The sequence below is a fragment of the Alexandromys fortis genome, unplaced genomic scaffold (genome assembly GCF_014885135.2).
Source record: "Alexandromys fortis isolate MF-2015 unplaced genomic scaffold, M_Fortis_MF-2015_v1.1 scaffold_27, whole genome shotgun sequence".
Classification (NCBI taxonomy): domain Eukaryota; kingdom Metazoa; phylum Chordata; class Mammalia; order Rodentia; family Cricetidae; genus Alexandromys; species Alexandromys fortis.
This window is the reverse complement of record NW_026067952.1, coordinates 14,942,426-14,967,853: the sequence shown is the minus strand read 5'-3', so window position 1 is coordinate 14,967,853 and position 25,428 is coordinate 14,942,426. Positions and strand designations below refer to the sequence as shown.

The window sequence follows — 25,428 nt, the reverse complement described above, 5'->3', positions numbered from 1 at the left end:
TACGGTAGCTCGGAGGTACCATATACACTTCTGAAAGTAGCCAGGGCAACTGGTGAGAGCCGTAAGTTGAGAGAGCAATAAGATGTTGAAGCATGTTGGTCCCCGTTGGGAAAGGATTTGCTTGTGAGGATGGGGTGATCAGCAGAGAGTCTCCAAGGGTTGATAACCAGTCTACTAAAATAGCAATGCCATGTGGAGCACCTATGAGAGGCTGGTCACAGGCTAGATCACAGGCTAGACCACAGCAAAGAGGGGAGCTGGGATGGAGGGAACCATGCTGGACCTGGATGTGCAACATTCAGGGCACAGGCATAGAACTAACACCTCTGCTAGGGAGGCTACCTCTTCAAAGCCAAGCCTGTGTCCTCGGGGCCAGCACAGTTGGCCTTGGTTCAGAAGGAAGGATGTGTCCTGCCTCCACCTTCCAAGTTCTTCGTGTGCATTGGTGGTTGTATGGACAGGAGACACAAAGACAGGAGAAATTCCAGCCCGAAGGACCACAAAATCTGAGGCTTGAGTAATAGTGGTACCTAAGTTATGAGGAAGAGGGGGCACTGCATGTGAGTAAAGACTGTTGTCATGGAGATAAAGAGCCGAGGACAAGCGCTATCTGCACAGCCCCCTGTGACTCCCTTGGACCTGCCTTCACAGGTAGATGGGGATTCTATGACCAAAGACCAGTGCCCCGGGCCACCCCTGTAGGCCTGAGAAGGACCAGCTTAAACTTTACCATAGATCTAAGTATGTTTGCTTGGGGTGGGGTAGGGTGGGGGCAGGGACGGGAGACCTGTTGCCATCTTCTAAGAACAGTTTCCTGAACCTCACAGTGAGTGAGGGTGGAGCCCTCAGGTCTCCACAACAGTGGTAGGCAGTTCCAAAGGAGCTGAGACACTCACTGGAGGCCACCGGAAAAGAGAATGAGTTCCTGGACCTATCTGACACATTTTCCCAGTGTGTGGATCACCCCTATGATTCTGCTTCCAGTCCTAGCGGGAGCTTCCTGTTACATCGTCCCTGAAAAGAGCATGTAATCCTTCCCTGAGTCTGTTTTCCCATCTGTGAAATCTGGCAGGAAAGCATCCTCTGGCCCGCAGGTTTAAATTACTGTTAGTCAGCCACCAGAGGCTTGAGGGTCACCCAGAGCTGTGTAGCTCCACTCAAGACCCCACTTCTCTGGGCCTCAGCTTATTCATCTGTACAGAGGAGCTTCTGTAGTAGGCTCCAAGGCAGAAGCAAGGAGCAATGGCTAGTTTACCTCTAGCGGGGCCGGGCGGTGGTGGCCCACGCCTTTAATCGTAGCATTCGGGAGGCAGAGTATCTCTATGAGTTTGAAAAAAGTTACGTCTAGACGCAAGAGCCCCTACCCCACCTTGGGTTGTTCCCTGAGGGAACATCCCGGAAGAGAGGGTCGGGATGCAGAAGGCTCTAGTACCACTGGGCTGTTGGTAGAAGCTCCTGAAAGCTGTCTCAGGGCCAACCCCCGGTCCCGCCCACCTTCCAGCCAGCGGGGCGGAGACAAGCAGGTGCCGCCACAGACTCCAGAAGCCGCGGCGCCAGCAGACCCTCTGTGACGCTCGGTGAGTGGCGCTCGGTGAGTGGCGGTAGAGCGCGGGCGGGCGAGGTGAGGGGGGTCGTCTGGGGACAGCGGGTGGCCTGTGACCTTTCCCCTAGTTCCCGCCAGGAGGGCGGCAGGGATATGCTTAGCAACTGCGGACTCTGAGCCGTCCACAAGTTCCCAGTCCCGGCTTCCTCCGCTGCGATGCTGCTGCGCAAGACCTGTATCCACCAACTGAGCCTCAGCAGCGTGGCCCGGGTGCACAAGATCCCACCAGTCTGTGGGTCGCTCTCCTCGAAAGTTCGGCTGGCATGGGAGGCTGGATGCCTCCTGGCCCGCAGGCGCAGGGAGGAGAGGAAGGAAGGGAACCATGACACCTCCTCCCTCCCTGAAACCTGGGCCACCAAGTCATGACACACTCAGGTCCTTTCACAGGTGGGACCTCCCAGGAGGCTCAAAGAAAGTGAGCAAATGACCCGAGGTCATACCGCCAGGGAGCACAGGCCTGAATGACAGACGACTCTCTCTGAGATCAGGGTGAGCAGGATGCTACTGCCACCAGCTGCTTGCTGGGTGTGTGGTTGCCCAGCCAAGTCTTCACAAGGGGGAACTTGAGTTGACATGAGTTGGAAGCTATAGGTGAAAATTCCTGTCCCACTTAGCTGTGAGAGGACCCAGGTTCCTGGCCACCCAGCAGCTGCCCCTGAACTAAGGCCTCCTCTTGACCTCTTCCTCTGTCTCAGCTTCTCTTGACTATTTCTGCATCTTTAACTGTTGGTTCTTTGGGCCCCATTGCCCTGTCCACCACCGATAACTCCTCACACCCTGTTCAGCACCCCACTCCCTTCCCTAGGTTGACTTTCTGATCCCCTGCTCTGTCTACCCAAAGCCAGGCAGGTCCTACCCAGTCCCCAGGGCCACCAGCAAGCCAGTACCAGCTCCCTCCAGTCTGGCCCATCGGCTCAGTGCCTACCAACTGCCAGCCTCTCTATGCAGTGTGAGCATCCAACCATGGCGCCAGGGTGTAGGGTGGCCCAGTGTCCTGCAAGCCAGATGCTGCCCCCACATAGGAGAGAATACCTCCCCACATACACCCCCGTTCCCGTGGGAGCACTCTGTACCAGCTGATAGGCCCCAGTAGGCTCCATGACTGGCTGCTTTCTGAGGATTCCGAGATGGGAGGCTTTGCACAGAAGCCAGGAAACTGTTACAATCCAGGAACAAGGTTGGGCCATGCAGGGGAGGAGGTAGCCCAGTAACACACAATGGGGGTGTGGGACCGCTGACATTCAGTTTTTGATGTACAAGTAACAATAAGGGTGGTATGTGTTTGCCTAGCTGCACAAGCCCCTGGTTCACCCCTGCAACACACACACACACACACACACACACACGAGAGAGAGAGAGAGAGAGAGAGAGAGAGAGAGAGAGAGAGAGAGAGAATCACGTGAGGTCACCCTCTGAGATCTCTAGTCACCCACTTGTTTCTGGACCTCATCTCCATCAGAGACTTGGTCCAGTCTCTGGCCTTCTGCACTCCCCCAGGGGACTCTAGCACCCAGGAAGCAGCTCTATCTTAGGGCCTGTGTCTCTGGTCCCCTCAGCCCTTCCTTGCTCTCTCCTTCCTGGCCCAAGGATCCGATGTCCCTCTTCTCGCTCCTTCCTGGGGCCTGCTCCACAGTTCCATACACCCTGACCAGCTGTGTGACTCTGGACACTTCTTTTTCCTTTCTGAGCCTCAGTTTCTTCCTCTGTGAAATAGAGTGAACCCATTACTGCTGAGAGGCTACAGAGAAGGTGAGGAGTTCAGTACAGGTGGATAACAAGGTAGCCATGGCGGCTCAGTGTGTGTGAGCACTCTGACGTGCAATGGCTGTGCCCTGCTTCCTTTGTGGCTCCCCATTGTTCACCTTACCATAACCAGTTAGGACTGGTCTTCCTCCACCTAGGGGGGTTGTGGGCCACTGAGGATACTTCAACACTGTCCTTGAAGGCCCTGGTGACTCCCCCTCTGCTTCTCTTAATCTTATTGCCTCAGCCGCACTGGTCCCAAAGCTGTTCTTTGAACATGGAGGGGGCCTTGTACGGGCTGGCCAGCTCCACTCCGGCCCTTTTTCCCAGACTCCTCTCAGGCTCGCATTCCTGCCTCCCAGCTCTTGTTGGATCTGTAGCACCCACTGCCGCCTGGACCACTCTGTATTTGGATTTTATGGCTTTCTTGCTGACAGATTTATTCACATTCCTGCACGCAAAGGACAATTGTTCAGCTGGGTGTAGGCACCCAATAAAGGCAGGTTACACACACAACGAAACAAGAGCCACAAGACCACTGAAAACAGGGCAAAAGATACAGATACTGAGCCAAGTCTCGTGGCCCAGGCCTACAGTTTCAGCTTCTAGGGAGGCTGAGGCAGGGCCATCCCAAGGTTAAGATCTGTCTGGGCTGCGGAATGAAGTCACAGCCAACCTGGACAACTCAGACCCTGCCTCAAAAGTAAAGGCAAAAGGGCTGTGTATAGCTTGGTGACAGACCTATTGCCCGGTATGTGTGTACCTGGGTTCAATGCCCAGGAGGGGGAGGGGGCGTTATGCCTGAGCTTCACCCCATCTTATGTTTATCTTTTTTGTTCGGTTGGTTTGGTTTGGTTTTTCAAGACAGGGTTTCTCTGTGTAGCTTTGGAGGCTGTCCTGGCACTCTCTCCGTAGACCAGACTGGCCTCAGCCTCACAGAGATCCGCCTGTCTCTGCCTCCCGAGGGTTGGGATTAAAGGTGTACACCACCACCGCCTGGTCCTAATGTTCATCTTTTAAACACGTCCCCACCTCCCCACCACATTCGGATCATTCACTGCTCTGAGACAAACAGTCTGACTTTCGGGTATATTGTTCCCTCTGCCTAGGACATCCCCCTCCCTGTTAGCCATCAGTGCTGGTGGCTTCTCACAGGATCTCCAGACCTAGAGAGCTGGGGTACAGACCCTGATGTAGCCCCACTGATCTCTGCGTTTATCCCCCCTCCACACACACCAGGCAGACTCCCACATGATATCCCTGGAGGGGAGACTGCCTCCTTTAGTTACTGCTGGCTCCCTCAGTTCCTTTTATCCTTTGCTGAGTCAGGAAGAGTCAGCAGAGTAGGGTTCAGGTCCTCCTGCGCCCCCTGGAGCACCGGCCCAGCAAGGGCTTCCTAGGGCAGGATCTTGCAGGAATCTGGGTGGAGAAGGGGCAGGCCAGGACAGCACTTTAAAGGCAGGGCAGGAGAGCAAATGCAGTTTCCAAGCCGTTTCCAGGTCCTCTGGCACAGCCAGGTGTGCCCTGTGTAAGAACAGGACAGGTCTTTTTGATTTGTTTTGTTTTGTTTGTTTTTCGAGACTGGGTTTCTCTGGAACTTCCTCCATAGACCAGCCTGGCCTTGAACCCACCTGCTTCTACCCCCCTAGAGCTGGGATTACTGCGTGCACCACCATGCCCATCTTCAGGACAAGATCTTTTATATACAGTGAAGGCCCAGGTCTCATTATCTCTGCTTCTTCTCCCATCTCTCAAACCGTCTCCCGTTGCTAGGATAGTTTCCTGTGTAGGGAACTTGAAAAGGGGCTGCCAGAGCATCCAAGATTCCTGGGTGAGGCTTGGCCACAAGAAAGCTCTAGAACTACGAGAACAATAGAGGAATCACGATTGTGGCGACACAGACCCCTGAGACAAAAGCAGGAAGATCTAGAGTTCTAGGCTAGCCTGGGTTTAACAGTCAGATTTCTGTCTCAAAACCAAAACAGAAAAAAAGGACAAAGAAGGCTGGGAGTCTGCTTGTGACTACCCAATTGGGTGGCTGCTGGCCTGAGACCAGTTCTGAGCTGGCGTGTGGTGGGGGGGAGGAACTGGCTAGGCTGACCTAGCTCTCACTTGCTAGCTGGGTGGCCTTGGGCTCTGCCCTTCTAGGCCTCTTCCTCACCTGCTCATTGGGGACACTAGTGTGGCATGGGTGACCTTCTTGGCTGTGACTAAAAATGTCCTATCTGCTGACTTTTTCCAGCTCACAGGAAATTAACTATGGAAATGGCACCTAGAGTCATCTTCTCCAAACTCAGTCTATAAGTCTATAACTGTTTCTATCTTTCACGGACTTCTCTCTTGAATTTTCAGTTCTTGGTTTAGAAAAACTTTAATGCATTAAAGAAGCAAGCCTTTTGTCTGTTCTGCCCATACCTCCCCCGATTGTCGGCTGTCTTTTGACCTTGTTGTTTACCTGTTTGTATTTATTGCATTTGTGTGTTTTAACGTGTCTAAAGTTGAGTATATCAAACTCTTCGTTCATGGTGCCGGAATTTCTGAGTCCTGCTGAGGAAACCCGTGCCCATTGAAGGTTATTTGTGAACAAATGATCTATGTCTTCTGCTGATTTAAAAACATCTTGTTGATGATAAAATTGAACTGTCTCACCAGGTGCCTTCTCCACCAGCCCCTGTGCAGCCTGACCTGGAGGACAGGACAGCGTCTGGCTTGGGCTGCCCACAATGGCCCTCCTGACACACCTGCTGGTCTGCGTCTTTGGCATGGGCTCCTGGGTGGCTATCAATGGGCTCTGGGTGGAACTGCCCCTGCTGGTGACCGAACTGCCCGAGGGCTGGGACCTGCCCTCCTACCTCACTGTGGTCATCCAGCTGGCCAACATAGGCCCCCTCTTAGTCACCCTGCTGCATCGCTTCCAACCCGGCCGCCTGTCTGAGGTGCCCGTCATCTTCCTCATCCTGTGTGTAGGCACAGCTGCCTGCATCCTCTTGGCCTTCCTGTGGAACTTGACCTCCTGGATCCAGGGCGGACAGCACAGCGTCCCCTTCATCGTCCTTACCTTCTTCCTGGCCCTGGTGGACTGCACCTCCTCTGTCACTTTCTTGCCCTTCATGAGTCAGCTGCCCACGTACTACCTCACCACCTTCTTTATAGGAGAGGGGCTCAGTGGCCTCCTGCCCGCACTGGTGGCTCTCGCCCAAGGCTCAGGTATCACCACCTGTGTCAATGCCACAGAGACACCGGGCACCACCTTGAACCCTGTGACCACGGTGGAGACCCACATCACCCAGGTACCAAGTGTGACCCAGAGCCATTGTTGCTCTGGTCCCCAGTGTGGGGAAGGGAAAATCCGTTTCCTTTATTTTTATAGTTTTGTCCACAGGACTACACATTATTTCATTTATTTTGTCAGTATGTATATTCTGGCACGTGTGCATAGGGCCACATGCTACCGTACAAGTGTGGAGGTCAGAGGACAACTTTGTGGGGTCAGTTCCTTCTTCCCACCTTTACGAGGGTTCTAGGGCTGGAGCGTGGGTTGTAGCCTTGCATGGCAAGTGCCTTCACCTGCTGAGCCGTCTTGTCAGCTAAGAGCTACACACACATTAAAGTGTGTGAGGCAGGTGAACAGCAGACAGACCATTTTAAGTGTGTGCGTGTTAGAGGTTCATAGAGGTGTGAGAAGCAAAGACCAGCCAGGTGATAGGGGTTTAAGCCTTCCCAGACCAGAAAGGGACAGGGCTTGGGGCTCATCCGAGTGTGGAGATGTACTCTGGGAGGGGAGAAGAGATGACTGATGAGCAAAGGTGGCCTGTCCTAAACTCAGATGGACTCTGACAAATGGCAAAGGTTGCATATCTCAGCCCTGAAAATGTCTACATCCCTTTCCAGTAGACCTTGGGGGGCTACGACTCTGGCTGCCTCGACTCAACCATTTTAGAATAACCTGCACTAAAGGAGTCTAAGGTGACATATTCTGGTCTTTTAGTTAGATTGGGGGGTATCCTGAGCCTCCAGATAAAATCATGAAGACCAGGGAAATGAGAATCTAAGGTCAAGATGTCTCTAACCTCCCCTGTTTTTTTATCCGGAAATCTGACGTAGCGAATGTTTCTGTCATCTCGGCCTCCCTCCGTGACACGGCTAACTGCAGCTTTCTTCCTCCGCAGACAACCTACAGCCCTTCCCTGCCGCCCCTCACCTGGCACTTGGAAAGCCGCTACCTGGCCCCACGCTTCTCACCTCTGCTGTTCTTCCTCCTGCTCTCCTTCCTAATGGGCTGCTGCCTGGTCGCCTTTTTCCTCCTGCAGCGGCAGCCCTGGGGGCGGCAAGGCTCCATAGAGGACCTTCTCCACTCCGAGGTTACCCTACACTCCATCAGGCCGCGAGACACAGGGGACACCAGCTCACTGGGTGCCCCTATAAGCAGCCCGGGCAAGGGGTCTGTGGAAGTCAGTGTCTCCCCACTCCGCCCAGCCCAGCTGGCCTTCATCTACTCCACGGTGGCCTTTGTCAACGCGCTCACCAACGGCGTGCTGCCTTCCGTGCAGACCTACTCCTGCCTGCCCTACGGACCTGTCGCCTACCACCTGTCTGCCGCCCTCAGCGCCGTGGCCAGCCCTCTCGCCTGCTTCCTCCCAATCTTCCTGCCTAACAGGTACCCCACCTGACCCAGGGAACACTGAGAGTGCGGCTCACTCCATTCCAGAACCCCATGTGTGAGGTGGTTGGTGTATGGGTTCCCAGAGGCATGGGATAGCATGCTTGGACCCTGTGCCTCCAGGGTACCTATCTGAAGAACTGGAATGATAATACTTCCTCCCGTGATGGCTAGGAATGTGGCATAGGTTGTTCTCTATCAGTGCCTGACACTCCCAGTGTCCCAGCAGCAGGGCCACCAGTTCATGTAAGTTAAGTGGACATATGGAACCCTAAGATCTAGAGAAAGAGATGGAGCTGGGCTTGTTTAGCCTTGGAGCTCCTGCCTCTGGTCCAGCTGCCCCCATCAAGATACACTTCCAGGATAGCTAGGCAAAGATGTAACGTAGACTATGGGAGCGGGATGGGCCCTGGCTGGAAACCTGGCTGGGGCCATGGCAATGAAGAAATGACAGATGTGACACAGAACAGCTGGGATCAGGTGGGTCGTGCTCACTCCGAGGGAGGGCACCTGCTACACCACCCAGCTCTCATGTTTCTTTAGTTAGTCAGGGTAGGAGGTCTCTGTAGGTGCACGTCTCAGTTACAGTCAGAGGGGAAGTGTCTTGGTTAGGGTTCTATCGCTGGGATGAAACACCATGACCAAAAAGTAAGTTGGGGAGGAAAGATTTTTTTTTTTGCTGGGGGGTGGCCTACACTTCCAGATCATAGTCCATCACTGGAGGAAGTCAGAACAGGAACTCTAGCAGGGCTGGAACCTGAAGGTAGGAGCTGATGCAGAGGCCACAGAAGAGGGAGAGGGAGCACTTACTGGCTTGCTTGCCTCGCTTGGCTTGCTAGGCCTGCTTTCTTATAGAACCCAGGACCACCTGCCCAAGGATGGGACCACCTACCATGGGCTGGGCCCTCCCCCATTGACTACTAATTGAGAAAATGCCTTACAGCTGGGTCTCTCATGGAGGTGTTTCCTCAACCGAGGCCCCTCCCTCTCTGATGACTCTAGCTTGTGTCAAGTTGATACACAGAACCAGTCAAGACAGGAAGTAAAAGCTGCAGGCGACAGTTTCCACAGATACTGGTCAAACGCTCCTAAACACTCATTGACGTTGCCATTTTTCTGAGCCTCACCCAAGGAAAGCAGTGTCCTCAGCTGCCACAGATTCTGGTGGAATTCTGGAAAGGCTCCTCCGGGTGCATTGGCTGACCTCCCAGGCAGATGGCAGGCCTCCCTGAGAGAAGGGGTGAAGGGTCCTGGAGAAAGCGCATCACACCCAGAAGGGCCCCCGCAGAGATCAAAGCCCCCCTGGTGGCTTCCTGGCAAGGAGCTGGTACTATGAGGGAAATGGCAGTCAACACCCACGTCTGGGAGGCTGCCCAGTGCCTGTGCTCCATCCCCTCCCCTAGGGCACCTCTGCCATTGTGCAGGCAAGAATAGGTCAAAGATGGGCCAAGGACCAGGCACAAGGTTTGGGTGGTTGAGCTGTGATCCGATATGAAATGAGGTACTTAGCTCTTGGTGCCCCCCTTAACCTAAGTAGCATAGGATTGTTTTCCATAAAGGTCTAACCTTTGAGACTCCTTGAGGTCTGGGTGAAGGGGACAGAGGTCAGGCTTCTCAACTCCTCTCATTGCCTTTCTCCACTCTCCCACAGGTCACTGTTGTTCCTGGGGTTGCTCACACTGCTGGGAACCAGCTTTGGGGCCTACAACATGGCCATGGCTGCCATGAGTCCCTGCCCCATCCTGCAGGGCCACTGGGGTGGAGAAGTCCTCATCGTAAGTAGTATCCCTGGACTCAGTTCTCAAGGCCAGGCGGACCCCAGGGACAGCCCTTTCTGTTAGCCTCAGTTCTCATAAAAGTGGGGGCTTAGGGAGGTGAAGTTGCCATAAATGCTACCTCTCCTGTATGTGCCCTGATTGACCATTTGGGGGAGGGAGAGACGCCTGGGTTTCCTTTTACTCTGGAGGGATAGCTTCCATGGTCCCCTTAGCCCTTCAGGGTCACCTCCATAGGCCCTCCTTTTCATCTCCCTTCCTTAGCCTGTGAGGTTACTCTGCCCTAGGGCATGCCCTAGAGTTGTCTTCCTACTGCATCTCCCCTGCTGGCCTTGTCCCCCGCAGGTGCTCTCCTGGGTGCTGTTTGCAGCCTGTCTCAGCTACGTCAAGGTGATGCTGGGTTTGATCTTGCGTGACCGGAGCCGCAGTGCCCTCTTGTGGTGTGGGGCAGCGGTGCAGCTGGGCTCACTGATTGGTGCCCTGCTCATGTTCCCCCTGGTTAATGTGCTGAGACTCTTCTCGTCTGCCGACTACTGCAGCCTGGACTGTTCTGTCTAGCCTCACTCGGCCACCAAAGGACACCAGGACACCATCGCCGAGGTGGAAAACCAGAACCCAGAGAGGAAAAGACTAACAACCCCCGCCCCCTTCTCCATGTGGGCATAGATCTGGGTCTGAGCTTTTTAACACAGAAGCCCTCCCCCAACACTGTGCCCTAGTTGCAGACTTCAGTCTTTGACTTCTAAGAGATCTGGTTTGTAGCATTCAACTGGAGATAGCCCAAGGATGTTAGGGGGAGAGCCCCGGGAGATTAGGCTGCCCCTTGTTTGCCGTGGGAACCAGGGAAGTCTCTTGACTGTCTAGGCCTCTTTTTTCTACTTAAAGGAGGATGATAGTAAACAGCCTTTAGCTTGTAGGCTTAGGCATCTAGCAGGCTCTCCTGAACGCTCTCCTGCATGGACCCCCTTCTCAACCCAGCCTGGAAGTGGTCAGAGGACTTAGGAGGACCCCTGCCTCCATCCCTTTTCTGTGTCCGAAGGAAAGTACCTCTGTGGGATGCTGTCTACAGAAACCCCAGGATCTCGGCCTTCCCTGTCCCCCAGGGCAGTGAGACCCTAAAATAAGTTGAGGGAAGCCCTGTCTGCGAGAGTGAACCCCAGCAGAATCATAGTGGACGGTGAGGATCATAGAGGGGAGTCTCGGGCAGGAGGAGTTTTGTCTGTAATTATTATTCCATTTTTGTATTTTATTTCTTTTTATAAAAATTAAAGCTTTCCATGCTTTTGCACTGGGGCAGTGTCCACACAAATCCTGTGAAAGCGACCCTGTGTCAGTCTAGTTGTAACCGGTTTTCAGTCAAGGCTGAGACCTTCAGAAGGGCCAGCAGAGGGAGGGGAGCAACCAGCCCCCTCTCCTGGACTGTTGCAGCCCCCACCCTGCACTTCCTTTACTCTTAGAGTAGGATTGGAGAGATGGCTTGGCCAAAAAGACTCAGTCCCACCGCGAAAGTCAAACATTTAAATGGTACTTATCCTTTGCTCTGGCTGTGTGCTCAGGCAGAGGTGGGACCCGGCTGGTGGTGCAGGCCTGGAGACACCCGCCTTTAATCTCAGCACTTGGGAGATGGAGGGCCCCTAGGTCTCTGTGGCTTCAAGGCTGGCCCTAGTCTGCATAGTGAGTTCTAGGCCAGTCAGGATGGGCTAAATAGTGAGATTGTCTCAACAGAACAAAACAGCATGTGTACACACAAAACCAAACACGTTCGTTACTTCCTGCTCAGTCTTCCAAAGTGGCAGGAAATACAGAGACTTCCCTCTGGGACCTCAAGATACAGCATCACAAACCATTGTGCATCCTTACACTTTTTGGTTCCGTGAAAACAGGACCTGGGTTGGTTAGCACTCCACTGTGGGTGCCGAGTTACTCATCTCTATTTGAAGAGGACTAAAATCTGATAAACCTCTGCACAGGCAGGAGGGAAAAAAGCAGCATTGTTATCGAGTGAGTACACATTAAACCTGGCAGCTGTGGGCATCGAAATCAATCTCCCACAGAGGTATAAACACAAAGGCTAGGCATAGACCTCAGTGGCCTAGTGCTCACACAATGCGTGCCAAGATTCCATCCCCAGCACCACAAGAAAAACAAAAATCATGTATCCAGAAATTGTAAACAGAAAGTTCCTCTCTTCACACAGCCAGGTGGGAATGACCCTTACAGACACTGCTAACAAAGAATCCTCAAGGAAGAGGACTGCCCAAGGCCATTGGTCACACAGCACATCCTGGGATTCCCCGTTAACCAGAGAGGCCTGGTTAACAGTTCTCTGTCTTTATCCAAGTTCATACCTTTATGACAGGTGTTCTGAAGTCTGTGTGGTGCCCTGAGGTAGGCTTCTGCACACATACCCCCTCCCCCCAGTCTCTAACCTCCCCAGCATTCAGAGCAGCGCAGCGTGCTGCCCCGGGTGCATTCTGTGGGGTGACCTTGAAAGGGTCACAAAAGATGTAGGGTAACTAAGAAGCCACTGGGGTGTTCTGGGGAGAAAGTGCCACCCTGGCAGAGGGCCTTGGCTGGGTAAGTTGGACAAGGGCCAGCACAGTGCAGACATGAAGACTTTGTCCTTCCTTCTGTTCTCGTAGGAATGCCTTTCAGACCTGGTGACCCCTAGAACAAAGGGACTCGGGGACAGGACAGAACAGCCAGGCTAGCAGATGTGGAAAGTGAGGGGAGAAGGGAGCCAGAGTCAGGGTAAGGTCCCAGGAACCCCAATGAGAAGCACTGCAATCCTTCCAAGTGGGGGTCTCCTGGAAGCAGTCTCTTGCTGTTTTGCTGGTGATGGCTTCCCCAGGGAGATTTTCAGAATGGCCCAGAGGAAACCAGATACCAGCCCATGCATTGACTCCCTGGAAAGCCTTGGACCACCCAGTCCTACCTTTGGTTTGGGCAAATCCTGTCCCTGACCATGAATCTTGGATCTCCACCCAGTTCCTGCCCAGCTGGTCCTTCCTTCCTGGCCTGAGGCAACCCAAAGCTTTATAGGGCAAAACACTCCCATTGGGTGTGGCCTTACTTACTTACACTTTTAAAGACGTGTGTGTGTGTGTGTGTGTGTGTGTGTGTGTGTGTGTGTGTGAGTGTGAGTGAGTGTATGTGCACGTGTGCATGCGCGTGTCCTAGCCTGGGTACAGAAACAACCCAAGGCTGAACTGTTCACCCCACACTCCACCCTGCCTCGCCCTGAGAAGGATCACTGAGGACAATGCACTCCTTAATTCCTGGAACTAGGGAATTCGCAGGACACAGAGGACTTTGAAATCGATGAAGGTGACAGACTCTAAAGTTGAGGATTCTGTGTGATTGCCTGAGTGGGTTCCATTAATCCACGTCAGCCTCAGAGTGCAGAGCATCACAGAGATGCCAAAGGAAAGGCATGAAAGTCTGGGGTCAGAAGTGGAACCCATACAGAGATGCTGCAAGAGGGGACCAGACTATTATCTTGCAAATGTGCACATTGATTTCTGACTGTAGCCCTAGAGAGTTTGAAGGAGGTTCTCTTTCCTAGAGCCTCCACAAGGGTCCCAGCCAGCAAATATCCTCATACCGTGGCTGGGAGACCGTGACTGACTCTAACCTAAAAACCACAGTCACTTTGAATTTCAATTGTGGATGTATCTTGCAGGGATCTCACCATGTATTGTAACTCAGGAGGGCCTCAAGCTCTTCATCCTCCTGAGACTCAGGATCAAGGGCATGTACTTCCACAGCCATGCTTTCATAACTGCTGCTACGTGGTAGTTTCTCGCAGCATCAGTGGGAAAATGGCGGGTGGTCTTCCCTCTTAAGGTCCCACAGCCCCTTGCTCTTGGAAAGTGTGTCCTTGTGTATCCTGATGGCCACAGAGCATCCCAGGCTGTACATGTGGACACCCAAGTCCAGATGAGAGAAGGGCCAGCAGCCAGAGTCCCCTAGAAAAGATGCTACAAATTCAGGATACAAAACGATTAGTAGGGAGTTGGGGAGATGGTTCAGAGCTTAAGAGTACTTAACGCTCTTCCAGAGGACCAGGGTTTAGGTCCTGGCACACACTGGGCAGCTCACAGACCCCTGAAACTCCAGTTCCAAGGGATCCTGTGTTCTTTTTGGGCCTCCTCGGCCATGGGCATTCACATGGCGTCTACTGACAGACAGATGGTGCTAGCTCTTAGTTCTTAGCAAGCTGAGACATAAATGCCGAGGTTAACACTTTAGATTTGTCCAGAGGAAAGAGGGTCCAAGAAGATGGAAACAGAAAACTAGACCAGGATGGTTTTGAAGACAAGGACACAGTCATCTGAATCAGGCTCATGCATTTCCTTGAGGGTCTGTTCTCCCTGGAACTGCCACACACCCCACCTGCCCATCTCCATAAAGGTCCTGCTCTGGCAACCATGAGCATCGTGGCTTTACAGGCCCTCCTTGTCACCCTCCCTACTTAGCTCCATGCCGGGACCAGAGGCCACTCCTGCCACCTTCTGTGACGGGTGCTTCCCAGGAGTGGACTTGGCCCTCAGCTTTCTTCGTTCCATTCTCACAAACGCCCTCTGAAAGGCCTCCTCTGTTCAGTCCAGGTTTGTGGGGAAAGAAACTGCAGCCCAGCCTGGTGGCATGGTGCATGATTTCAATCCCAGCACTCAGGAAGGCAGAGACAGGTGGATCTCTGTGAGATCAAGGCCAGCCTGGTCTACAGAGTGAGTTCCAGGGCAGGCAGGGCTACACAGTGAGATCATTTCACAAAACAAAATAAACAAAAACAAAACCTACAAAATAAACAAAAAAGGAATAAAGAAGGAAGGAAGGAAGCAAGCAAGCAAGCAACAAACTAGTGAACAAACCAAAGCTCAGAGGGCTTAAACACTTTGCCTGGACCTCGGCACCAGTCTTGGTCCTTAAGCTCCCAAAGGAAAAACTTCAGACAACACAGCAGGACAGCAGGACAGCAGGACAGCAGGACAGCAGGACAGCAGGCAGGCAAGATGGTTCGGCAGGCAAAGAGGCTTCCATCAAGCCTGATGGCTGGAGTTTGATCCCCTGAATCCACCCGGTGGAAGGAGAGGAAAAGACTCCTACAAATTGTCCTTTGACCTCTGCACACATACTGTGGCACGTACATCCTCACCACCCAGAAAGTAAATTTTGTAAAACTACAGCACCTAGGAGTAAGAATGCAGTCTTTAGGAAAAGAGGGGGCTAAGTCCGCTGCAGCAGCCAGACCCTGCCTCCATGCTTCCCTCCACCTAGGTGTCTCCGGGAAAGAGACATGCTCTCGGAGCCCTTTTTACCCAGAATGCCTAAGTAGATATGTGAGATGCTTGCCTGATCCTGAGGCTTAAACTCAGGCTGTCAGGCTGGTGGCAGGCTCGCTTACCCACCGAGTCATCTCTCCGGCCCTGTGTTGTCATTCAGGTGTGGGTCAGTCCCTCTCAGAGCTAACCTACCTAACAGCAGCCCGAGCCTGGCTTCCTGACTTCTCGTGGATGCTCAGTAACCCAGAGCAGAGATGACAGTCACCCGAGGTCCTTAGGGCAAAAGGGACATGATGAGGAGTGAGCTGGGGACTTCGACCCACAGATTGAGATAAAACACACGTGTGTGCTCACCCAGGGCAAGCTGGAGAAATAGGAGCCCACTATTCTCTAGGTGACTGGAGGAGTCGAAGGGTTGCAGGCAAATTTTTTTGACACTTTTCTGTACTTTGAATTTTTCTTTGACTATGGATTCTTTCAAAATTCAGTAAAATCTAAAGAGAGGGAGAAGGCTATAAGTAGCCCCTATTGTTTAATCCACCTTCAGCAGCTTCTGCTGGGCTCCCAAAGTCACCTGCACCTGATGTAGTGGTTTTTTTTTTTCCCCCAATAGTTGGCTGTGTTTCCTGTGAACTGTGGACTTTCTTTGTTTCAGAAGCTGTCTCTAGACAGGGCTCCATGCCTCTGGGCAGACTGACCTCTTTCCTCCTGGACTGGAGGGCGAGGCTTTGCTTCAGGGCCTGCTGGGGGTGGTCTGTGCCCGCTCTGACGGGAAGCTACAGGGACAGCAGGGTTGTGGATGGGATTGCTCCCCAGCTCTCCGGGCACGTGGCAGGCCATTGGGCTTCTAGTTCTGCTTCCTTCTGGGTTGCAGTGTAGCCCTCAGGGAGCATGCTGTACCTCTTAGGATTCCTGTTTCATTGTTTAAAAATAGTTAAGGAACAGGAGGCTAGAATCCATGTGGGCAAGATGAGAATAAGTCCATCACCTGCTCACGCTGTATGACTGTCACGTGCTCACACTGCATGACTGTCACGTGATCACACCGCATGACTGCCATGTGCTCACACTGCATGACTGCCATGTGCTCACACTGCATGACTGTCACGTGTTCACACCGCACGACTGTCACATGCTCACACCGCACGACTGTCACATGCTCACACTGCACGACTGTCACATGATCGCTCTGCACGGCTGTCACGTGCTCACACTGCACGGCTGTCACGTGCTCACACTGCACGGCTGTCACGTGCTCACACTGCACGGCTGTCACGTGCTCGCTCTGCATGACTGTCACATGTCCACACTGCATGCCAGGTACTTTCATTTGCTTCCTCCTTCTGTTCTGTACTGATTTTGTTGGGGCTTTTTTTCTTTCTTTTTTTGGTGGGGGGTGGTTTTTTGAGATAAGGATTCTCTATAACTTTAGAGCCTGTCCTGTTACTCACTCTGTAGACCAGGCTGACCTCAAAATCAGAGAGATCCACCTGTTCTGCCTCCTGAGTGCTGGGATTAAGGGTGTGTGCCACCACTGCCTGACTTGATTTTATTAGTTTTAAAAAAAAAAATGTTTTTATCAGTGTGTGGGGTGTGTGTGTGTGTGTGTGTGTGTGTGTGTGTGTGTATACATGCAACAGTGTGGAGACCGTAGAATAATTTGAAAGTCAGTTCTCTCCTACCATGTAGATCCCAGGGATTGAACTTGGGTTATCAGGCCTAACAGGAAGTGCCTTTACCTTCTGAGCCATCTTGCCAGCCTGGTTTGGCTTTCTATAGACAGGGTCTCATTATGTAACCCAGTTTGGCCTCAGACTTAATACCCCTCCCTGCCTGTGGCTCCTTCAATGCTGGCATGAGCCACCACTTCCAGTTACTGGGTACTAGTGCCTACCAAGAGTTAGTGGGTTTATTCTTTGAAGAGTGACGGAGGCCATACCTGGATAGCTGCCCCTGCTTCTTTTTGGAAGCACAGAACCTCCCCCCCAGCTCTCCATAGTGAAGCCCTGCCCTGGCCCCTTGGAGACCCTGTAACAATGGGAAGTGATTGAGAATAACACACAGCTAAAGAGAAGGAGAGACACTGCACACTCCTCCTGTCCCTCACTGGTGCCCATGTAGGCGCCTCTGCAAGTCCTTCTGTCCATTACAAACTCGGCCAGTTTCTCCACCGACAGATTCTGAGTGAGACACGTGAGTTTCTCTGCTCAAAAGCTTGTGAAAGAATCCATACAGCGGGTCTTCTAGCCCTAAGACTCCAACGGGCCTGGCAACTTTGGTCATGGACTTTGGACCTCAGTTAAGAAGACCTGTCTGAACTCAAGGGAGAGCACGCATGTGGCAAGGTCGCTAATGAGACCTCTGGAAAGGAGCACCAATGGTCAGATGTGGGTGAGGCCATGCCAGGCCCTGAGGCTCAGCGGAAATGCAGCCTACTGGAGTCAGAGCCTCCATGAACGGTTGCCCTGGTATCACAGATAAAGCCTGAGAAGCCCTCCACTGGTTCAAAGGTCATCTGAAGGAACTTTTTCAGGACCCCACCTGCTTACCCACTCCCCCACCTCCACCCACCCATCCCAACCCATGTTCCTCTGTCCAGCCCCAACATTCCCTCCTCAGTAAAGGTAATTTTGATCTCTCACTACCGTGGGAATAAGGGACTGAGAGGTTAAGCTGCTTGCCCAAAGCCACACAGCCAAAGCCAAGGGTTGCGATTTAACTGCAGTCTTGCCCTGACCACACACGTGCTCACCTGCTTGGAGCAGGCACGAAGCAAAGCCCATCAGCACACCCCCACAGAAACACACACACACTCACCGAGGGCCACCCTCTAACTATAGGATCCCTTGGGCATTTCCATGTGGACAGAAGCACAAACTCACACTACTTCCTCCTCTGTCACACTACTGCCCTGGCCACCCGGGCACTCATATCTCTGGTGATGGTCAGGGGAGGCCTCTCCTATATATAAGGACCCTGCTAAGGTCTTTGGTTTCCCACAGGTGCCTTGCTTGTCCTTGCAGCCCGAGGGTCCATGGGTAATCCCTTCCCCTACACTTCCACAGATCTACCCAGGCAGAAACAGGACAGGCTGGAGTGATGGAGATCAAGAGCGAAGCCATCATGAGGCTAAGATAAGGGGCTGGAGAGATGGCTTAACCATTAAGAGCACTTGTTGTTCTTTTTTTAAAATAAATAATCTTTTTAAGATTTATTATGTATACCCTGCTCTGCCTGCATGTATGCCTGCAGGCCAGAAGAGGGCACCAGATCTTATTACATATGGCTTGAACCACCATGTGGTTGCTGGGAATCGAACTGAAGACTTCTGGAAGAGCAGTCTGTGCTCTTAACCACTGAGCCATCTTTCCAGCCCCCCACACCTGTTGTTCTTGCAGAGGACCCATGTTCCACTCCTAGCACCCCCATGTTGGTTTGTAACTCGAGTTCCAGAGGATTTGATGCCCTCTCCTAATCTCTGTGAGCACCAAACATGCATGCAGTACACATGCAGGCAAAAAACACTCACACAAAATATAATGAATGAAACTAACTTTTAGAAAAAATAGGCCAAGGCAAGGACCAAAGGAGCATGGTGGGGGCTTTTCAGGAGGTTGGGCGGGATGCGGGCTGTGACTTACACAGTAAAGGAGATGACAGGATTGCAGGACTCTGACATGCGGTGATGTGACAGGTTGTCATATATGTAATCAAATGTGCTGACACCCCACATCATCCGTGGTCAAATGTCAAACTCTAGCAACTTAAGACAATGGCAAGCATTCGTGTCTGAAACCACGTCTTGTGATCTGTGTTTGCGGCTTCGGGGTTTTCATGAGGCTTCTGCTGTTGCCTGACGTCTTGAGGAGGATGGAGGGTCTTTTCTGCATCGTTCAGGAATGTGGTCCTTTTGCCATCCAGTTACTCCAACCCAGCTCTAGGTGTGTCCTGTCCATGGTGCCAGCTTCCCCAGAGCAGACGTTGACAGAGAGGACCATGCCTGTCTATTGGCTTCAGAAGTAAACGCATCCATTTCAGAAGGTTGCCCTAGCTCTTGGAGACAGTTCCAGGCCTAAACCAGTTTGTGTTGATTTTGGGAGTCACCCTGAAACTAACTGCCTTGGAGAAAAAAAAAATGTTTTCTCCTTCTCCTCTTCTTCCTTCTTGAGTTTTTTTTTTTAATAGATTTTATTTATTATGTATCCAGTGTTCTGCCTACATGTGTGCCTGCAGGTCAGAAGAGGGCACAAGATCTCATTTACAGATGGTTATGAGCCACTTGTGGTTGCTGGGAATTGAACTCAGGACCTCCGGAAGGACAGCTAATGCTCTCCAGCACCCTTCTTGAGATGTTTTAAAAATTATGTATGGGTTTATGTACATAAGCGCAATGCCCTTGCAAGCCAGAAGAGGGCATCAGAGTCCCTGAAGCTGTTACAGTTGTAAGGCGCCCAACAAGGGTGCTGGGAACCAAACTTGGGTCTTCTGCAAGAGCATTCATGTTCTTTACCTCTGAGCTCCAAGTATTGTTATTATTGTTATCTTCCTAGCTCCAATTTATTATTGCTATTGTAAAAAAAAATGTACCACACCAAGTGTATCACTTTAGCGGTTTCTCAGAGTCCCCTTCTGTGGTTAAATAAATTGACCTTGTTCTGCAACTGTCACCATTCATCTCCCAAACTTTCCTGTCTTTCTAAACCAAAACTCCAGGCACTAAGTCCACAGTGGACCTCAGCCAGCCCCTGGCAGCCACCACTCTGCTTGCTCTGTTGAATTGCACTGTTGGTACCTCCCACAAGAGAGTCACGCAGTATGCGTTTTCCTGCTGTTAGCTTGCTTATCTGCGGGGTTTATCCACGTGTAGTGCGTGTTAGAATTCCCTCCCATTTTTGACCAAATAATGTCCCATGGTGTGTGCGTGCCCCTCTTTGTTGCTGTGACATCTCTCCTCGGCATGGGTTTGGATACCTTATGATGCGCTCTCCTGTGCTTATACAGTCTTGTTCTGAGCATCTCCTGGGAGTCACACAGCAAGTCAGGAACCCATCCTTTCTCGTCCCTCTCAGAAGCCTCCAGCGTGGGCCTGGGCTGTTCATGGAACCTGGTTGCACTCCCTGTACTGTCCCCGACCTAGAGGACTGACCAGCATGGAGTTTTGAGTTCTCTCCACCACCTTATAGTACTGGCTCACTCACTTTTCTCGTGTTACCTGGTCACGGAGCGGTGCTTGCTTTATCCAGGGTGGGCAGCTTTTGCCTGTGTCTACCATTCTGTCATCACAAGGGATCTCGGTGGGTGTTATTCTCTGGCTAGTTTGAGTCTTTGGCTCTTTGCTTGCTGGAGACCTCACCACATGGTGCAGGAATGCCGGGGTGTGGCCCCGAGATCTCACCACATAGTACTGAGATGCCGGGGTGTGGCCCGGAGATCTCACCACACGGTACAGGAATGCCGGGGAGTGGCCCCGAGATGCTAAAAGAGATCAACAGTTTGGGGTGGCGCTCAACTTTCCCTGGCTTGAAATCACATCCCTGCTTCTTTCAACATCCACTTTTGTGGTCGCACTGCCCCTTCTGGGTGTTTGCCTCTCTTCTACCGGGGCCCTTGTGATGGTGACGAAGGTCCCCTTAGGCAGTCCTCATGTGTGATCCCTAACTTAGTTTTATCTGCAAAGATCCCTTTCCCAAATAAGCAATAGAATGCAGGCATCAGGACTTTGGACTTCTTTGGATGCCCAGCATCCACCCTCCCGACATTGACTGTGGTGGCTCTGGGCACTTTCCTGGGTGATGTACCTACTCCATGTGTGAACTGTGGCTAGTCTGTGCCCTTGTCACGCTGTGGGCCTGTTCCCAGGCTCCCGTGGGGAAGTGGCAGAGCCAGTGCTGGCCCCGCTTACAGTATTACCATCAAGTCCTTGGTGGCACAGCTTTTCCCTGCTAGTGACCAAGGGAAAGACTGACAAGGGTGAATGGGTTCGCCCACAGCAGTGACATGCCACCATCTTGTGGCTAGCCTCTCCTGAGTCCTGCCAGAGTGCCAAGAGGCTGGCAACACTGCCCACCTTGGACACAGGACATCTGGGATGCACTAGCCTGGTGGGGGAGGGGAAAGGACGATGCTGTAGAGGAAAATGATAGCAGGGTGAGGGCTCTTCCCCCCCCAGGGACAAGGCCTCTGTCCCCTCCATTCACTGGGCCCAGCTGATGCATACCTCTCAACAGAGGTCTGCCCTTCCCCCATCATCCACAGGGCTCAGATGGAAGCCTAACCCATTAACCCCTTCCTGGCCTCTCCACCCCACCTTGCAGCTGTCACACTGTGGCCTCAGTGGAGCAGGAAGGGGAGGGAGTAGTTAATCACAATCACAGAGCAGTAGTATATCTGCTGCTGGGCTGTCTCTGTCGTGGGCTGCCAGCCGGCCTTAATGGAGCAACTGCCTGCAACAGCCACACTATAGGCTCGTCCCTGGGGACTGCCCCGAGACTCCAGCCATGTGACGTCCATCATCAGAATTCCATCCAATAGCTTTCAAGTTCATCCAGAGGCACCAGTCCTCCTGCCGGGTCCCATGACCTGCTACCTCTGCCTAGAGGCCTCCTCAACCACATCACTCCCCGCGACCTGCTCTGTCTACCTTTACCTCATCTCCGCTTCTGGCTTGCTTGAGTTTGCAGGTGTGAGGTGGTGGTTTTGTTGTGTTATGTGTGATGTGTGTGGAGAGTCCATGTGAGTCTATGCATGTGTGTGAGTACAGTGTGTGTGCAGATAGATGTGTGCAGGTGTGTAAAGGCATGAGGTGTGACGAGATTTGATGTCTTCCTCCATCACTCTTCACCTTATTCTTTGAAGCCAGGACTCTGGTCTGCAGGGTCCAGCTAGCCTGCTTGTTCCTGGGATCCCCTGGAACTGAAGGAGGGCCACCTTGCCTCCCCAGCATTTATACTGGTTCTTGGAATGCATCCTGTGTCTATGTGATAAATACTTTATCCACTGAGCTACCTCCCTAGCTCCTGTGGAAATTTTTATGCAGCTGAGGGAAATCAAATGTGGCTTTTCGTGAATGCTAGGCATACTCTAACTTAATTATATCCCCTGTCTCCTGGGGGTCTGTCCCTGGGTGGCAGAGCCAGTTCTGGCCCTGTTTACAGGGCCAACATGACCTTGACGAGCCATGTTTCCTCTGCTAGTGGCCAAGGAAAAGTCTGGCAATGGCAAGTGGACATGCCCACAGCAACGACATGCCACTGTGACTAGCCTTCTCTGAGTCCTGCTCCAGAGGTCCAGGAGACTGGAGACAGTGTCCACCCTGGAAGCAGGAGATGGCTCAGCAGTTAAGAGCACTGGCTGTTCTTCCAGAGGTCCTTAGTTCAATTCCCAGCAACCACATGGTGGTTCACAATTATCTGTAATGAGATCTGGTGCCCTCTTCTGGCCTGCAGGCATGCAATGCAAGCAGAACACTGCATACATAATAAATAAATAAATAAATCTTTTAAAAAAAATAGTAGCCAGGTGTGGCTTTAATTCCATCTTTAATCCCAGCACTCAGAAGGCAGAGCCAGGCAGATCTCTGTGAGTTCAAGACCAGCCTGGTCTATAGAACAAGTTCCAGGACAGCCACAGCTGCACAAAGAAACCCTGTCTCAAAAAAAGACAAAAAGTGTGTCGGGACTGGGAAGATGGATCAACAGTTAAAAGTTCTTACTGCTTTTGCCAACGATCCAAGTCTAGTTACCAACAGGCGCACAAGGTAGCTCACAACCACCTGTAACTTCCACACCATGGTACCCAACACCCTCTTCTGGCAGCTAAAGGTAACACACACATATACACACTTTAAATTTAAAATTTGAAAATAGAAATTGTATCCAGTTTTCTGCCTCAGGCCAGTGCAAGGCCAAGGAAAGGGAGCTCAGGTGCTCTAGGGACTGGAGAAGCTGGTACCCGAAGTGACACACCTGGAAGCATGCTCCCCATTAAAATGGCTTCTGAGTCAACACAGTGAGCATCGGGAAACATGCTGGTCTGATTAATGAGGAAGACACTCTTCCAGGCCAAAGACCAACTCCAACTGAGTGGCAGGAACTTCCCCGGGAGCTGAGCCTAAGGGTGTGGCCAGTGTGCAGGAGCCTAGAGCTGAGCCATCTTCAGGGAAGTGGCCAGTGTGCAGGAGCCTAGAGCTGAGCCATCTTCAGGGAAGTGGCAAGTAGTGCAAAGGATGCCTGAGTGGGGACAGCTAGGAGTCTAAACTTTGTCCCAATTGGAGGCTACTCCGTGTGTGCGCATGCACGCACCACTGAGTATGTGAGCCCAGAAGAGGACTGGGGCTTCTCTTGTTCTCTACCTTACAGCTTTAAGGTGAGGCCTCTCGCTGAACCTGGAGCTTGGGGATTTGGCTAGGCTGGCAGCCAGCAGCCCCAGTGATACTCTGAACTGCTCAGTGCTGGCTTCAAAGACCTGTGCAAGACCGTGGCTGATTTGTTACATGGGTGCTGAGTTCAAAGTCTGGTCATCACGCTTTCACAACAACTGCTGTTGGATGAGTTACCATCTGCAGCCCAAGGGGGTGGGACTTGTTTAAGTGGAGGCACATTGATGCCAAATGCACATTTCTGGTCTTTTCTCTCACAATTAATTAATATTTAATGTGGCAGAACATTCTCTGGGTTTCAGGTCACCAGGTAGAACAAGATACGACCCTACTACTGAGCTCGCGCTCGCTCTCTCTCTCTCTCTCTCTCTCTCTCTCTTCAAAACAAGGTTCCTCCCGAGGTGGTGGCACATGCCTTTAATCCCATTACTTGGGAGGCAGAGGCAGGCAGATGTCTGTGAGAGTTCAAGACCAGCCTGGTCTATAGAATGAGTTCTAGGACAGCCAGGGCTGTTTCACAGAGAAATCTGTCTTGAAAAAACAAAAACAAACAAAACCAGAGTTTCTCTGTTTAGCCATGGCTGTCCTGGAGCTTACTCTGTAGACCAGCCTGGTCTCAAACTCAGAGATCCACCTGCCTCTGCCTCCTGATTGTTGGGCTTAAAGGCATGCATCACTACTGCCTCGTTTTGGTTTTGTGGTGGTTTGTTTTGTTTTGTTTTTTGACACTGTTTCACTAAGGAGGCCTTGATCTTCCTTCCGGGTAGGGTTACAGGTCTGGGCCACCAAGCTTGCTCCTTTCTCTTTCCTGATAACTGGTTCTATCTAAGGATGCAGATGTGACAGCTGGTTTTCACACAGTCTTTTGTGGCCATGCACTGAGGGCAATGGAGAAGACAGGAGTCCAGACCCCTAAACTGTGGCGCATGTGCCAATCTTACCGTGCCATGAAAGACGATGTCTCAGCTTTGCTTAAACCCGACTTGGCCGGCCTTCCCTTCTTACCACACTACCAGCCCACATTTTCAGATATGGATCCTCTCTACCTCTTTACAAAGTGAATACGAACCCCTCCCCAACAAACTAGACTCTCCAGAGGGCGTCTTGCTCTCCTGCTGAGACTCCTTCCTGCAAGCCCTCATTCCCTTTGCTCCCCAACCTGGTCTTCTCTCAGACGGGGCCTCCTCTTGGGAGCTCTTCGCCAGGCCTTCCTTTCTGGGAGCCTGTTCTGGGTACCCGGGTCCCACTGCTAGCTTTCTCTGGCATCCACCTGGCTGCAGAGGGTCGATTTGTAAGTCATTTGGAGCTCTGGGTTCAGAGCCTTTCGTAGTGCCGATGGCAGGCAACAGAGATCCAGATACAGGTGGATCAAATATGGTCCATTTGTGAGTTCTCAGTTTGTTACCCGCTCTCCCACCCCCGCAGGTGGTTGAGCGACGGAATGAGTGGAGAAGGCGCCCGCTAGAGGGCGTTAGCGCTCCGCGCCCGAGCTTGGTGGGCGGGGCCTGGGGTGGGGCGAGGACGAGGCGGAGTCAAGTTGTGCAGGACTGGGCGGGGGCGGGTCCCTCCGGGTCCCTCCCACAGCCACACGCCCAGGAACCGCGCGCCCCTCCCTCCTCGGATAATTAACTGGAACCAATAAAACGTTGATGGCGGCGCCTTTGTAGGCACTGCGGCGGCTTTGTCATGGAAAGCGCGGTCCCCACCCGCCCTGTCCCCGCAGCTGGCCCGGAGACGCCCGAGCCACCTGGACGGGACCCGGGACCCGCGCCGGCCCATCTGCCGCGCCCGTCAGCTGCGGGCAACAGAGAGAGGCGGGCCGCTCCAAGTCTGCAAAACTTCAGGTTAATGGTGGCACTGAAAATCGTCGAGATCAGCCGGCAGGCCTGAGTTTTCATAGAATGCTTTCTTCTCGGTCCGCACTGCAGGCCTCAGAGAAAGTGTCTGCGAGTACTCACCGAACAGGAATCCAGCGCTCTGTCCTC

At 52.5% G+C, this 25,428-nt stretch overlaps 2 protein-coding genes across 3 annotated transcripts in view; one reads left to right on the top strand and one right to left on the bottom strand.

Moving 5' to 3' along the window:
• Fam110a (family with sequence similarity 110 member A) overlaps positions 1-25,428 on the bottom strand; it is a 98,426-nt gene that overhangs the window by 26,789 nt on the left and 46,209 nt on the right. The gene's annotated exons all lie outside the window — the stretch shown is intronic.
• On the top strand, positions 1,506-11,074 carry Slc52a3 (solute carrier family 52 member 3). 2 transcript variants are annotated; one of them, XM_050150886.1, is made up of 5 exons: positions 1,506-1,577; positions 5,999-6,636; positions 7,516-8,003; positions 9,658-9,781; positions 10,127-11,074. In XM_050150886.1, the coding sequence occupies exons 2-5, from the start codon at positions 6,070-6,072 to the stop codon at positions 10,337-10,339; spliced, it is 1,392 nt and encodes a 463-aa protein (XP_050006843.1). In that variant the 5' UTR covers positions 1,506-1,577; positions 5,999-6,069; the 3' UTR covers positions 10,340-11,074. The 2 variants fall into 2 exon arrangements, with proteins under 2 accessions (XP_050006843.1, XP_050006844.1); XM_050150887.1 differs by having other exon boundaries at positions 1,524-1,591.